This window comes from Oncorhynchus gorbuscha, linkage group LG12 (genome assembly GCF_021184085.1).
Source record: "Oncorhynchus gorbuscha isolate QuinsamMale2020 ecotype Even-year linkage group LG12, OgorEven_v1.0, whole genome shotgun sequence".
Lineage (NCBI taxonomy): Eukaryota > Metazoa > Chordata > Actinopteri > Salmoniformes > Salmonidae > Oncorhynchus > Oncorhynchus gorbuscha.
This window is the reverse complement of record NC_060184.1, coordinates 66492617-66508166: the sequence shown is the minus strand read 5'-3', so window position 1 is coordinate 66508166 and position 15550 is coordinate 66492617. Positions and strand designations below refer to the sequence as shown.

Here is a 15550-nt window from a genome sequence, read left to right as displayed (position 1 = left end):
CAACAAAAATCATAACAGAAAGGTCAACTGAATATATATGAGTGCATGTATGGCACTATTTACATGTGTCCGGCAAGACTCCTTCTTCTTAACAAAAAGAACCCCGCAAACTGGCAAACTGGCAAACTGGCAAACTGGCAAAACAAGACCGTGCGCATCATGATCCCCGGCACTGTGTCATCGCCAGGTTCAAACTTACATTTTCACATGACAAGAAACGTTCCAGTTTACTAGACCAATTAATTTATGAATACTGACCCAAAACAACAGGTTATCTTTCTCACTGTGGTTACCAGATACTGTGATTAAAGGTAGTGTCTCATTTGATACTGGGAAGATGACTACCATCTAAGCAAACCTGGGCCTGTCTAACGGTCCAAATCCCAATGTCAGCTTCCCTCAGCCCCTCCCACTTGTTCCATCCCAACCCTCAGCCCCAGAGTTCCACTGTCTCCAGTTCCAACCGGTCCCAACCCAAGCTTCCCCAGTAGCCCTCCGCTACTGATCCTGGCCTCTTACCTGTCTCCAGTTCCACATCCCACCGGTTGGTGATCCTCTGTTCCTCTCCTTATTCGAGATGCGAATCCCTCCCAGCTGCTTCAAAGCCAGAGGAGGGAGATGGTTGCGATGCCAGGGAAACACCGTTCCTCCCCGTCGTTCTATGCGGATGTTCCAGTTCCACATCCCAACCCTCTGCTTCCCTCAGCTCCTCCCACCTGTCTCCAGTTCCACATCCCAACCCTCTGCTTCCCTCAGCCCCTCCCACCTGTCTCCAGTTCCACATCCCAACCCTCTGCTTCCCTCAGCCCATCCCACCTGTCTCCAGTTCCACATCCCAACCCTCTGAGTCCCTCCAGAAAACGAGCCACCTGTCTTTCCACATCCCAACCCTCTGCTTCCCTCAGCCAGGGCCTCCCACCTGTCTCCAGTTCCACAAAAACTGAACGGTCCCTCAAAAACCCCCATCATCTCAGTTCCACATCCCAACCCTCTGCTTCCCCATTCAGCCCCTCCCACCTGTCTCCAGTTCCACATCCCAACCCTCTGCTTCCCTCTGGAGCCCATCCCACCTGTCTCCAGTTCCACATCCCAACCCTGCTGTGTCTGCCGAGCATGGCTCCCAACTCCACCTGTCTCCAGTTCCACATCCCAACCTCTCTGGAGAAGCTTCCTGCAGGTCAGCGCAGGCCTCCCACCTGTCTCCAGTCCAAAACATCCCAACCCTCTGCATTCCCCAGCCCACAAAGGAATCCCAACCTGTCTCCAGTTCCACATCCCAACCCTCTGCTTCCCTCAGCCCCTCCACCTGCCTTAATGCCAGTGTCCACATCCCAGAGATCTGCCCTGTGACTTTTCCAGTTCCACATCCCAACCCTCTTTAATTTGCTTCCTCCCCTCCCACCTGTCTCAAGGCCACATCCCAACCCTCCCCACCTGTCTCCAGTTCCACATCCCAACCCTCTGCTTCCCTCAGCCCCTCCCACCTGTCTCCAGTTCCACATCCCAACCCTCTGCTTCCCTCAGCCCCTCCCACCTGTCTCCAGTTCCACATCCCAATGGTCCCTCCTTTGATTCCCTCAGCCCCTTCTCCCACCTGTCTCCAGTTCCACATCCCAACCCTCTGCTTCCCCTCAGCCCATCCCACCTGTCTCCAGTTCCAAAACTCTGCTTCCCCTCACCTGTCTCCAGTTCCACATCCCAACCTGTTCCCTCAGCACCTGTCTCCAGTTCCATCCCAACCATCAGCCACCAGCCCAAGCTCCTGTCTCCAAGATCCCCCCCCACATCCCCCAACCCTCTGCCCCTCAACCATCCAATACCCTCCCACAGCTCCAGTTCCAAATATCCCAACCCATTCTGCTTCCCCAGCTACCTCCCACCTGTCTCCAGTTCCACAAAATCCCAAAACTCTGAGACCTGTCTCCAGTTCCACATCCCAACACTCTGCTTCCCTCAGCTGTATCCCACCTGTCTCCAGTTCCACATCCCAAACTGGCAAACTGCTTCCCTCACTGGCAAACTCCCAACCATTAGCTGTAATCCCAACATTGTCCCACTGTCATTCAAACTTACTTTTTCATGTTTTATTTTTTACCTGTTCCAGTTCCACATCCCAACCCTCTGCTTCAACCCACTCCCACCTGTCTCCAGTTCCACATCCCAACCTCTGCTCTCCCCACCTGTCTCCAGTTCCACATCCCAACCTCTGCTTCCCTCAGCTCCTCCCACCTGTCTCCAGTTCCACATCCCAACCTCTGCTTCCCTCAGCCCCTCCCACCTGTCTCCAGTTCCACATCCCAACCCTCTGCTTCCCTCAGCACCTGTCTCCAGTTCCACATCCCAACCCTCTGCTTCCCTCAGCCCCTCCCACCTCCCAGTTCCACATCCCAACACTCTGTCTCCAGTTCCACATCCCAACACTCTGCTTCCCTCAGCCCCTCCCACCTGTCTCCAGTTCCACATCCCAACACTCTGCTTCCCTCAGCTCCTCCCACCTGTCTCCAGTTCCACATCCCAACCCTCTGCTTCCCTCAGCTCCTCCCACCTGTCTCCAGTTCCACATCCCAACAGCTCCTCCCACCTGTCTCCAGTTCCACATCCCAACACTCTGCTTCCCTCAGCTCCTCCCACCTGTCTCCAGTTCCACATCCCAACCCTCTGCTTCCCTCAGCTCCTCCCACCTGTCTCCAGTTCCACATCCCAACACTCTGCTTCCCTCAGCTCCTCCCACCTGTCTCCAGTTCCACATCCCAACACTCTGCTTCCCTCAGCCCCTCCCACCTGTCTCCAGTTCCACATCCCAACCCTCTGCTTCCCTCAGCCCCTCCCACCTGTCTCCAGTTCCACATCCCAACACTCTGCTTCCCTCAGCCCCTCCCACCTGTCTCCAGTTCCACATCCCAACACTCTGCTTCCCTCAGCCCCTCCCACCTGTCTCCAGTTCCACATCCCAACACTCTGCTTCCCTCAGCCCCTCCCACCTGTCTCCAGTTCCACATCCCAACACTCTGCTTCCCTCAGCTCCTCCCACCTGTCTCCAGTTCCACATCCCAACACTCTGCTTTCCTCAGCTCCTCCCACCTGTCTCCAGTTCCACATCCCAACACTCTGCTTCCCTCAGCCTCCAGTTCCACATCCCAACACTCTGCTTCCCTCAGCCCTCCCACCTGTCTCCAGTTCCACATCCCAACACTCTGCTTCCCTCAGCTCCTCCCACCTGTCTCCAGTTCCACATCCCAACCCTCTGCTTCCCCTCCCACCTGTCTCCTCCACATCCTGTCTCCAGTTCCAGTTCCATCCCAACACTCTGCTTCCCTCAGCTCCTCCCACCTGTCTCCAGTTCCACATCCCAACACCTCTGCTTCCCTCAGCTCCTCCCACCTGTCTCCAGTTCCACATCCCAACCCTCTGCTTCCCTCAGCTCCTCCCACCTGTCTCCAGTTCCACATCCCAACCCTCTGCTTCCCTCAGCTCCTCCCACCTGTCTCTGCTGGCCAGCCTCTTTGTATTTCTACACACCACATATCGAATAGAATCCACAGATTGTGAGTTAAAGATAAATACTTTCACTAAAAGTATTAGTATATTAGTAATTGATTGACCAGATCTCCCATCAGTACTATTTCAAGGGTCAATTTTAGATCAATGTTATGCATTTTCAACCATTCCTGAACCTGAGACCAGAAACAGGCTACCTGAGGGCAATACCAAAATAAATGCTCTATTGATTCTGTATCCTCACAAAAAAATCTGCAGAGCTTCGATGATTGTATGCCCCAAAAATTCATTTTTTTTTGTCATTATGGCCAAACAGTTCCATTTTTGTTTCAGCAGACTAGAGGACATTTCTCCAAAAAGTATGATGGTCATTATGGCCAAACAGTTCCATTTTTGTTTCAGCAGACCAGAGGACATTTCTCCAAAAAGTACGATCTTTGTCCCCATGTGCAGTTGCAAACCGTAGTCTGGCTTTCTTATGGCGGTTTTGGAGCAGTGGCTTCTTCCTTGCTGAGCGGCCTTTCAGGTTATGTTGATATAGGACTCGTTTTACTGTGGATAGAGATAAATTTGTACCTGTTTCCTCCAGCATCTTCATAAGGTCCTTTGCTGTTGTTCTGGGATTGATTTGCACTTGTTGCAACAAAGTACGTTCATCTCTAGGAGACAGAATGCGTCTCCTTCCTGAGTGGTATGGCGGTTGCGTGGTCCCATGGTGTTTATATATACGTGCGTACTATTATTTGTACAGTTGAACGTGGTACCTTCAGGCATTTGTAAATTGCTCCCAAGGATGAACAAGACTTGTGGAGGTCGACACATTTTTTTCTGAAGTCTTGGCTGATTTCTTTTGATTTTCCCATGATGTTAAGCAAAGAGGCACTGAGTTTGAAGGTAGGCCTTGAAATAGATCCACAGGTACACCTCCGATTGACTCAAATTATGTCAAGTAGCCTTTCAGAAGCTTCTAAAGCCATGACATCATTTTCAGAAATTTTCCAAGCTGTTTAAAGGCACAGTCAACTTAGTGTATGTAAACTTCTGACCCACTGGAATTGTGATACAGTGAATTTTAAGTGAAATAATCTGTCTGTAAACAATTATTGGAAAGTCATCCAGCCCTTATACCTGCATCTTTCAGGACCTGAGCGCTGTATCTCCGATTCAAGAAGGGATTCTCCAATTCAACAGATTTGACACTGTAGTCTGTTTCCTGACTCTATGGAATTGGCCAGATGGAATGTTCTCTTTTAGCCTGTTCTAATTCCTTCATTTTGTTCAACACATCTGTGGTGTCTTGAAGATGGGCTGGGAGTGATGACAGAAAAGGCTGAATAAAGTAATCAATGTACTTAGAGATGTGTTCTGTCAGACTTTCATTACCACTAATGACTGGTCTGCCTGGGGGTTTTCCAAGATTCTTGTGGACTTTTAGAAGAAGATAAAGAGAAGTCATACGCGGACTGCCATTGAAAATAGATGTGAACTCATTGTCTGAAATGTGGCCATTCTCCTTAGCTTCTGTGAGGATCCCTTTCACTTCAGTTTTTAGGTCCTCTGTAGGGTTGAAGGCAAGAGATCAGTAGAATTCATCATTGTCACATATTTGTCTTTTCTCCACACTACTTTAGCGCCATCTTGGTCTGCTTTAAAAAAAAACTACAATCCGTCCATTTTTGGACAATGATTTAACTGCATCCCTCTCTGTCTTATAAAGGTTACGTCATGTTTGGTTAGAGTCCATTTGAACATATTCTCCATATTAAAATTCACCTTCTTGGCAAATGTATTTAGTGTGGCATTCTGGACAATGGATCAAAAGGTGGACTGGATTCTGTAGTTGGAGAGATGTTTCGCTTGTACCAGGCCTTCAGATGTAGATTCCTGTAGAAACAAAAAAGGTCCATCTTTGTACTGAATTCATTGGTTGAGTATGTGGGGGGACAAAGGACAATCCTTTTGACAAGATCCTTACACAATCATCAGAAAGGGGTTCTCCAGAAATGTTGATCACAACCTTGTTCTGGTCCTGCTCCGTGTGGTTGGATAGCCTCTCCCTCTCTTGTTGGGGAACCTGCGTGACTCCTCTGAGTGTCTGGAGTGACCCTCATCGTCTCTGCTCCTCTCCCTCTCTTGTTGGGGAACCTGTGTGACTCCTCTGAGTGTCTGGGGTGACCCTCATCGTCGCTGCTCCTCTCCCTCTCTTGTTGGGGAACCTGCGTGACTCCTCTGAGTGTCTGGGGTGACCCTCATCGTCTCTGCTCCTCTCCCTCTCTTGTTGGGGAACCTGTGTGACTCCTCTGAGTGTCTAGGGTGACCCTCATTGTCGCTGCTCCTCTCCCTCTCTTGTTGGGGAACCTGCGTGACTCCTCTGAGTGTCTGGGGTGACCCTCATCGTCGCTGCTCCTCTCCCTCTCTTGTTGGGGAACCTGCGTGACTCCTCTGAGTGTCTGGGGTGACCCTCATCGTGGCTGCTCCTCTCCCTCTCTTGTTGGGGAACCTGCGTGACTCCTCTGAGTTTCTGGGGTGACCCTCATCGTCGCTGCTCGTCAAGTTGAAAGAAACAGATGTTGGCTTCCGCCTCTGTGGATGTGATTCTGAATTCTTTCAGGTTGGTTTTCTCCAGACAAAGACCTTGTCATCTCTGTAGTCTACTTCATCTCTTCTAAATGTCCTTAGCTTGTCTTGCTTCAATGTCAGAGTGAATGTGTCTATTTTCTCTTTCAAAATAGCATCATATTGTGCTTTGTTAGGATTGTCACTGTGTTCTGTAATTTTCCTTTTTACTTCTTCATTTCTGTTGTCTGTCCTTTTTAGATTATTCTATTAGAAGTAGCATTAGGTCAAAAGAACACTTGTTGAGAACAGCCTCCCATGTATCTCTAAATACAGTTTTACCTTGTGCTCCATTAGCTGGAAACTTTGTATTACGGAGTCCTCTGGGGATTAGGCCTTTCCTCCAGTAGTCAGACAAGGTGATAGAATTGAGGTCAAGTTTGGTATCTTTCTCCATAAGGTGTTGCAGGTCTCTGTAAGCCTTGTTCAAGTCCATTCCAGTATCCTCTGTGGCTGTCATCTCATCTAGCAACGAGGTAGTGGTAATAATCATTTGACCCTCTTCATGGGAATAGGACCATCTTGTAGCCTCTTGGGGTAAAATCCATAGTTTGAGTTGTAAAATGTCCCCACAGAAAAAAATGACCGTGGAGCTGCTTCCTCTGAGCACTACCCAAGTGCTGTGATTAACTTGTAGAAACACAGGAGGAAGGGAAGTGCTGCTGAGGTACACAATAGTAGATTTTAGTAGACAGAAGGTGCTCTTTGGTAAAAGGGGTAAATTGGTCATCAAAAAGAAAGGAGGACCAAGGCACTCTTCATATAGTGAATTAAAATGCCTTTATTTGTATGGGCTCAATGGAAAACACGTTCACAACTCCGACGTGTTTCGGCTGCATGGCCGTCAGGGAGTACAAAGATATGATAATAGTCCTCTTCTGAACATCTTTTTCCAATCAACCCTGATTGGAAGAGGGAGTGGTTACAGAAGTCATTGGACAACACCTAGTAAGCAATACTATACACATTCAAAAGTGAAATACTGTAGATATGTTATCAAAAATGCAACTGGAAGTTTTTGCTCTGTGGGTTCGGTTATACATCACATATGGTCTTTCCTGACTTCCACAGAAGTGTTGTTGCTAATGTTGTCATGTGCCTTGAAAGACACAACACATTATGTCCCACTTAATGGAATTTTATAGCTGGTTGAAAGAACACATACACAGACAGACAAGATTACTCTGTAAAATCATGGTTCAACCTTGTGGAAATGTTAGTTAATATCCGAGCTGTGTTTGTACTTTGACAAAAAGTTCCTACTCAGACAAAAGCTAACAGACAGGAAGGAGCGTGTGTGTGTGTGTGTGTGTGTGTGTGTGTGTGTGTGTGTGTGTGTGTGTGTGTGTGTGTGTGTGTGTGTGTGTGTGTGTGTGTGTGTGTGTGTGTGTGTGTGTGTGTGTGTGTGTGTGTGTGTGTGTGTGTGTGTTTTCCTATGGGAATCAGCCAAATGACCTGATCATGGTTGTGTTGTGTGGAAACCACACAGGGGGAAGGGGAGAGAAAGACTTTTCATCCCACTCCCACACACTGCCATTATGTGTCAGTCCTTCTTCCTGACACACTGCCATTATGTATCAGGGCTTCTTCCTGACACACTGCCATTATGTATCAGGGCTTCTTCCTGACACACTGCCATTATGTGTCAGTCCTTCTTCCTGACACACTGCCATTATGTATCAGTCCTCCTTCCTGACACACTGCCATTATGTATCAGGGCTTCTTCCTGACACACTGCCATTATGTATCAGTCCTTCTTCCTGACACACTGCCATTATGTATCAGTCCTTCTTCCTGACACACTGCCATTATGTATCAGTCCTTCTTCCTGACACACTGCCATTATGTATCAGTCCTCCTTCCTGACACACTGCCATTATGTATCAGTCCTCCTTCCTGACACACTGCCATTATGTATCAGTCCTTCTTCCTGACACACTGCCATTATGTATCAGGGCTTCTTCCTGACACACTGCCATCTTTGCTGTCTTCGTATCCAAGATAATTGTGTAGTTTAGTGTGTGTAGTCTTAGAGTGATTATCTTAATTCACCGAGGTTAGCTAGACAGCTATTTGTCGTCCTTAACGTAGGAGACACTGCTAGCTAGCCAACAGCTAGCGAATAGAACTCAACAACCCGGTTGCATTCCGCTTCGCTCCACAGGTAGTATCACATTTTCATTTCATTTCATTACAGTACAACGGTTTGATTTGTTTGATCGTAGCTAGCTACATAGCTAGCTACATAGCCGTCTTTGTATCAAAGATAATTGTGTAGTCTAGAGCGACTTTCTAGGTTAGCTAGCCAGCTATTGTCGTTCTTTTAACGCAACGTAACGTAATCAACACTGCTAGCTAGCCAGCTAGCCCCCGAATAGCAGCACTGTTGAAACTATTACACTCAACGGAAGGACTTGATTAGTGTAGTGTCAACAACGCAGCCACTGCCAGCTAGCCTACTTCAGCAGTACTGTATCATTTTAATCATTTTAGTCAATAAGATTCTTGCTACGTAAGCTTAACTTTCTGAACATTCGAGACGTGTAGTCCACTTGTCATTCCAATCTCCTTTGCATTAGCGTAGCCTCTTCTGTAGCCTGTCAACTATGTGTCTGTCTATCCCTGTTCTCTCCTCTCTGCACAGACCATACAAACACTCCACACCGCGTGGCCGCGGCCACCCTAATCTGGTGGTCCCAGCGCGCACGACCCACGTGGAGTTCCAGGTCTCCGGTAGCCTCTGGAACTGCCGATCTGTGGCCAACAAGGCAGAGTTCATCTCAGCCTATGCCTCCCTCCAGTCCCTCGACTTCTTGGCACTGACCGAAACATGGATCACCACAGATAACACTGCTACTCCTACTGCTCTCTCTTCGTCCGCCCACGTGTTCTCGCACACCCCGAGAGCTTCTGGTCAGCGGGGTGGTGGCACCGGGATCCTCATCTCTCCCAAGTGGTCATTCTTTCTTTCTCCCCTTACCCATCTGTCTATCGCCTCCTTTGAATTCCATGCTGTCACAGTTACCAGCCTTTCAAGCTTAACATCCTTATCATTTATCGCCCTCCAGGTTCCCTCTGAGAGTTCATCAATGAGCTTGATGCCTTGATAAGCTCCTTTCCTGAGGACGGCTCACCTCTCACAGTTCTGGGCGACTTTAACCTCCCCACGTCTACCTTTGACTCATTCCTCTCTGCCTCCTTCTTTCCACTCCTCTCCTCTTTTGACCTCACCCTCTCACCTTCCCCCCCTACTCACAAGGCAGGCAATACGCTCGACCTCATCTTTACTAGATGCTGTTCTTCCACTAACCTCATTGCAACTCCCCGCCAAGTCTCCGACCACTACCTTGTATCCTTTTCCCTCTCGCTCTCATCCAACACTTCCCACACTGCCCCTACTCGGATGGTATCGCGCCGTCCCAACCTTCGCTCTCTCTCTCCCCCGCTACTCTCTCCTCTTCCATCCTATCATCTCTTCCCTCTGCTCAAACCTTCTCCAACCTATCTCCTGATTCTGCCTCCTCAACCCTCCTCTCCTCCCTTTCTGCATCCTTTGACTCTCTATGTCCCCTATCCTCCAGGCCGGCTCGGTCCTCCCCTCCCGCTCCGTGGCTCGACGACTCATTGCGAGCTCACAGAACAGGGCTCCGGGCAGCCGGGCGGAAATGGAGGAAAACTCGCCTCCCTGCGGACCTGGCATCCTTTCACTCCTTCCTCTCTACATTTTCCTCTTCTGTCTCTGCTGCTAAAGCCACTTTCTACCACTCTAAATTTCAAGCATCTGCCTCTAACCCTAGGAAGCTCTTTGCCACCTTCTCCTCCCTCCTGAATCCCCCCCCTCCTCCCTCTCTGCAGATGACTTCTCTCTCTCAGAATGACCTTCTTGATCCAAATCAGTCAGGTTTCAAGACTAGTCATTCAACTGAGACTGCTCTTCTCTGTATCACGGAGGCGCTCCGCACTGCTAAAGCTAACTCTCTCTCCTCTGCTCTCATCCTTCTAGACCTATCGGCTGCCTTCGATACTGTGAACCATCAGATCCTCCTCTCCACCCTCTCCGAGTTGGGCATCTCCGGCGCGGCCCACGCTTGGATTGCATCCTACCTGACAGGTCGCTCCTACCAGGTGGCGTGGCGAGAATCTGTCTCCTCACCACGCTCTCTCACCACTGGTGTCCCCCAGGGCTTTGTTCTAGGCTCTCTCCTATTCTCGCTATACACCAAGTCACTTGGCTCTGTCATAACCTCACATGGTCTCTCCTATCATTGCTATGCAGACGACACACAATTAATCTTCTCCTTTCCCCCTTCTGATGACCAGGTGGCGAATCGCATCTCTGCATGTCTGGCAGACATATCAGTGTGGATGACGGATCACCACCTCAAGCTGAACCTCGGCAAGACGGAGCTGCTCTTCCTCCCGGGGAAGGACTTCCCGTTCCATGATCTCGCCATCACGGTTGACAACTCCACTGTGTCCTCCTCCCAGAGCGCTAAGAACCTTGGCGTGATCCTGGACAACACCCTGTCGTTCGCAACCAACATCAAGGCGGTGGCCCGTTCCTGTAGGTTCATGCTCTACAACATCCGCAGAGTACGACCCTGCCTCACACAGGAAGCGGCGCAGGTCCTAATCCAGGCACTTGTCATCTCCCGTCTGGATTACTGCAACTCGCTGTTGGCTGGGCTCCCTGCCTGTGCCATTAAACCCCTACAACTCATCAAGAACGCCGCAGCCCGTCTGGTGTTCAACCTTCCCAAGTTCTCTCACGTCACCCCGCTCCTCCGCTCTCTCCACTGGCTTCCAGTTGAAGCTTGCATCCGCTACAAGACCATGGTGCTTGCCTACGGAGCTGTGAGGGAAACGGCACCTCAGTACCTCCAGGCTCTGATCAGGCCCTACACCCAAACAAGGGCACTGCGTTCATCCACCTCTGGCCTGCTCGCCTCCCTACCACTGAGGAAGTACAGTTCCCGCTCAGCCCAGTCAAAACTGTTCGCTGCTCTGGCCCCCCAATGGTGGAACAAACTCCCTCACGACGCCAGGACAGCGGAGTCAATCACCACCTTCCGGAGACACCTGAAACCCCACCTCTTTAAGGAATTACCTAGGATAGGATAAGTAATCCTTCTCACCCCCCCCCTTAAAAGTCTGCTAAATGACTTAAATGTAATGTAATGTAAATGATGTATCAGTCCTTCTTCCTGACACACTGCCATTATGTATCAGTCGTTCTTCCTGACACACTGCCATTATGTATCAGGGCTTCTTCCTGACACACTGCCATTATGTATCAGGGCTTCTTCCTGACACACTGCCATTATGTATCAGTCCTTCTTCCTGACACGCTGGCATTATGTATCAGGGCTTCTTCCTGACACGCTGCCATTATGTATCAGGGCTTCTTCCTGACACACTGCCATTATGTATCAGTCCTTCTTCCTGACACACTGCCATTATGTATCAGTCCTTCTTCCTGACACACTGCCATTATGTATCAGTCCTTCTTCCTGACACACTGCCATTATGTATCAGGGCTTCTTCCTGACACACTGCCATTATGTATCAGTCCTTCTTCCTGACACACTGCCATTATGTATCAGGGCTTCTTCCTGACACACTGCCATTATGTATCAGTCCTTCTTCCTGACACACTGCCATTATGTATCAGGGCTTCTTCCTGACACACTGCCATTATGTATCAGGGCTTCTTCCTGACACACTGCCATTATGTATCAGGGCTTCTTCCTGACACACTGCCATTATGTATCAGTCCTTCTTCCTGACACACTGCCATTATGTGTCAGGGCTTCTTCCTGACACACTGCCATTATGTATCAGTTCTTCTTCCTGACACACTGCCATTATGTATCAGTCCTTCTTCCTGACACACTGCCATTATGTATCAGGGCTTCTTCCTGACACACTGCCATTATGTATCAGTCCTTCTTCCTGACACACTGCCATTATGTATCAGGGCTTCTTCCTGACACACTGCCATTATGTATCAGGGCTTCTTCCTGACACGCTGGCATTATGTATCAGTCCTTCTTCCTGACACACTGCCATTATGTATCAGGGCTTCTTCCTGACACACTGCCATTATGTATCAGGGCTTCTTCCTGACACACTGCCATTATGTATCAGTCCTTCTTCCTGACACACTGCCATTATGTGTCAGGGCTTCTTCCTGACACACTGCCATTATGTATCAGGGCTTCTTCCTGACACACTGCCATTATGTATCAGTCCTTCTCTCCCATCATCTAATCTTTAGTTTCCTCCTTCCTGACACACTGAATGTCTCATCTCCCACTAATTTCATTGATGTCCTCAGCCTCAGCTGGGCTCTTCTTTAAATAACACAGTGAGAGACAGGGCCTTGAGCATATTTCATTACATGAGTGAATATTTCAATGTTGGATTTCATCTTGGAGTCCAGCAGGGCAGAGAACTGAAGCAACCTTGAACAAAAGCCTTGGTTTGTCGAACATTAAAGTGCAGGAAGACGGATAGGATAATCAGATGTTAATTAGCGGGTTGTCTAAAGGGGTGACAATCTAACAGGGGGAGAGAGAAACACCACTCCCTCTCACTACCCAGATGACCCCACTCCATAAGTGAGGACGAACACACAGCAGACTGATAGTTGAGCCCAAGCAGTAGAAGAACAAATAGAGAAGACAAGAACACTGCAGTAGAGAAGACAAGAACACTGCATTAGAGAAGACAATAACACTGCAGTAGAGACTAATAGAACACTGCAGTAGAGACTAATAGAACACTGCAGTAGAGACTAATAGAACACTGTTTTACCGGGTGTGTTGAGCAGTCGGGACATGAGGCAGCTGTACGACACGCGTTGTTCACAGTGTTCTGCACTGGTGGTAATAGCTGTGACCTGTTACAAACACATGCACGCACACGCATGTATACACACAGACCCAGTCACACACACACACACACAAAACACACACAAACAAGTCTGTAGTCAATGAAAATGGCCACAAAGTTAAAGAGTTAACAGGAAAGAAAAAGAGAGTAGGGTGGGATGAAATACTTAACTGAAAGACACAATGAACAGTCATCGAATGGCACAGTATGTGTGTGTGTGTGTGTGTGTGTGTGTGTGTGTGTGTGTGTGTGTGTGTGTGTGTGTGTGTGTGTGTGTGTGTGTGTGTGTGTGTGTGTGTGTGTGTGTGTGTGTGTGTGTGTGTGTGTGTGTGTGTGTGTGTGTGTGTGTGTGTGTGTGTGTGTGTACCTGTTCCATAGATGCACTGTAGTTGAGTTGCAGCACAGTGCGTCTCTCTCTGCTAGAGCCGGTCACTGAGGTCTGGGCTGGTAGATTATTGACCACAGTAGTCCACACCTTGTCTTCTGAGAGAGAGAAAGAAAGAGAGAGAGTCAGACAGTGAGAGAAAATAGAGCGAGAGAGAGACAAAGAGAGATAGGGAGAGAGAGAGAGAGAGAGAGGAAAAGAGAGAAAAAGAGAGAGGGAAAGAGAGAGAGATAAAGCTTAGCTTTAACACAGCTGATTGAACGACAGCTCCTAAAATATACAGTGCCTTCAGAAAGTATTGATACCCCTTGACTTATTCCACATGTTGTTATATTACAGCCAGAATTCAATAAATAAACAATGTTTTCAGAATCTTTTTGCAAATTTATTGAAAATGTAATACTGAAATATCTAAATTACATAAGTATTCCCACCCCTGAGTCAATACATGTTAGAATCACCTTTGGCAGTGATTACAGCTGTGAGTCTTTCTGGGTAAGTCTCTAAGAGTGATTACAGCTGTGAGTCTTTCTGGGTAAGTCTCTAAGAGTGATTACAGCTGTGAGTCTTTCTGGGTAAGTCTCTAAGAGTGATTACAGCTGTGAGTCTTTCTGGGTAAGTCTCTAAGAGTGATAACAGCTGTGAGTCTTTCTGGGTAAGTCTCTAAGAGTGATTACAGCTGTGAGTATTTCTGGTTAAGTATCTAAGAGTGATGAGTCTTTCTGGGTAAGTCTCTAAGAGTGATTACAGCTGTGAGTCTTTCTGGGTAAGTCTCTAAGATTGATTACAGCTGTGAGTCTTTCTGGGTAAGTCTCTAAGATTGATTACAGCTGTGAGTCTTTCTGGGTAAGTCTCTAAGAGTGATAACAGCTGTGAGTCTTTCTGGGTAAGTCTCTAAGAGTGATTACAGCTGTGAGTATTTCTGGTTAAGTCTCTAAGAGTGATTACAGCTGTGAGTCTTTCTGGGTAAGTCTCTAAGATTGATTACAGCTGTGAGTCTTTCTGGGTAAGTCTCTAAGATTGATTACAGCTGTGAGTCTTTCTGGGTAAGTCTCTAAGAGTGATTACAGCTGTGAGTCTTTCTGGGTAAGTCTCTAAGAGTGATTACAGCTGTGAGTCTTTCTGGGTAAGTCTCTAAGAGTGATTACAGCTGTGAGTCTTTCTGGGTACGTCTCTAAGATTGATTACAGCTGTGAGTCTTTCTGGGTAAGTCTCTAAGAGTGATTACAGCTGTGAGTCTTTCTGGGTAAGTCTCTAAGAGTGATTACAGCTGTGAGTCTTCCCGGGTAAGTCTCTAAGAGTGATTACAGCTGTGAGTCTTTCTGGGTAAGTCTCTAAGAGTGATTACAGCTGTGAGTCTTTCTGGGTAAGTCTCTAAGAGTGATTACAGCTGTGTCTTCCTGGGTAAGTCTCTAAGAGTGATTTACATTTACATTTACATTTAAGTCATTTAGCAGACGCTCTTATCCAGAGCGACTTACAAATTGGTGCATTCACCTTATGACATCCAGTGGAACAGCCACTTTACAATAGTGCATCTAAATCTTTTAAGGGGGGGGGGGTAGCTGTGAGTCTTTCTGGGTAAGTCTCTAAGAGTGATTACAGCTGTGTCTTCCTGGGTAAGTCTCTAAGAGTGATTACAGCTGTGAGTCTTTCTGTGTAAGTCTCTAAGAGTGATTACAGCTGTGAGTCTTTCTGGGTAAGTCTCTAAGAGTGCTTACAGCTGTGAGTCTTTCTGGGTAAGTCTCTAATAGTGATTACAGCTGTGATTCTTTCAGGGTAAGTCTCTAAGAGTGATTACAGCTGTGTCTTCCTGGGTAAGTCTCTAAGAGTGATTACAGCTGTAAGTCTTTCTGGGTAAGTCTCTAAGAGTGATTACAGCTGTGTCTTCCTGGGTAAGTCTCTAAGAGTGATGATTACAGCTGTGAGTCTTTCTGTGTAAGTTCCCCACCTGGATTATATAATATTTTCACATTATTATTTTTTAAATTCCTCAAGCTCTGTCAAGTTGGATGTTGACAGCCATTTTCAAGTCTTGCCATATATTTTTTATTTGACTTAAGTCAAAACTATAATTAGGCCAGTCAGGAACATTCAATGTCGTGTTGGTAAGCAACTCCAGTGTAGATTTGGCCTTGTGCTTTAGGTTATTGTCCT

The 15550-nt window shown here is 47.8% G+C and overlaps 1 protein-coding gene across 2 annotated transcripts in view; it reads right to left on the bottom strand.

Annotated features, from left to right (window-relative positions):
• Positions 1–15550, bottom strand: part of LOC123991256 (contactin-associated protein-like 2) — a 358139-nt gene that overhangs the window by 72976 nt on the left and 269613 nt on the right. For both annotated transcript variants that reach the window (XM_046292675.1, XM_046292676.1), the window contains exons 14-15: positions 13376–13491; positions 12931–13015 (exon numbers count right to left, since the gene is read on the bottom strand). In XM_046292675.1, coding sequence (XP_046148631.1) covers positions 12931–13015; positions 13376–13491 — 201 coding nt within the window. The remainder of the gene's footprint in view (positions 1–12930; positions 13016–13375; positions 13492–15550) is intronic.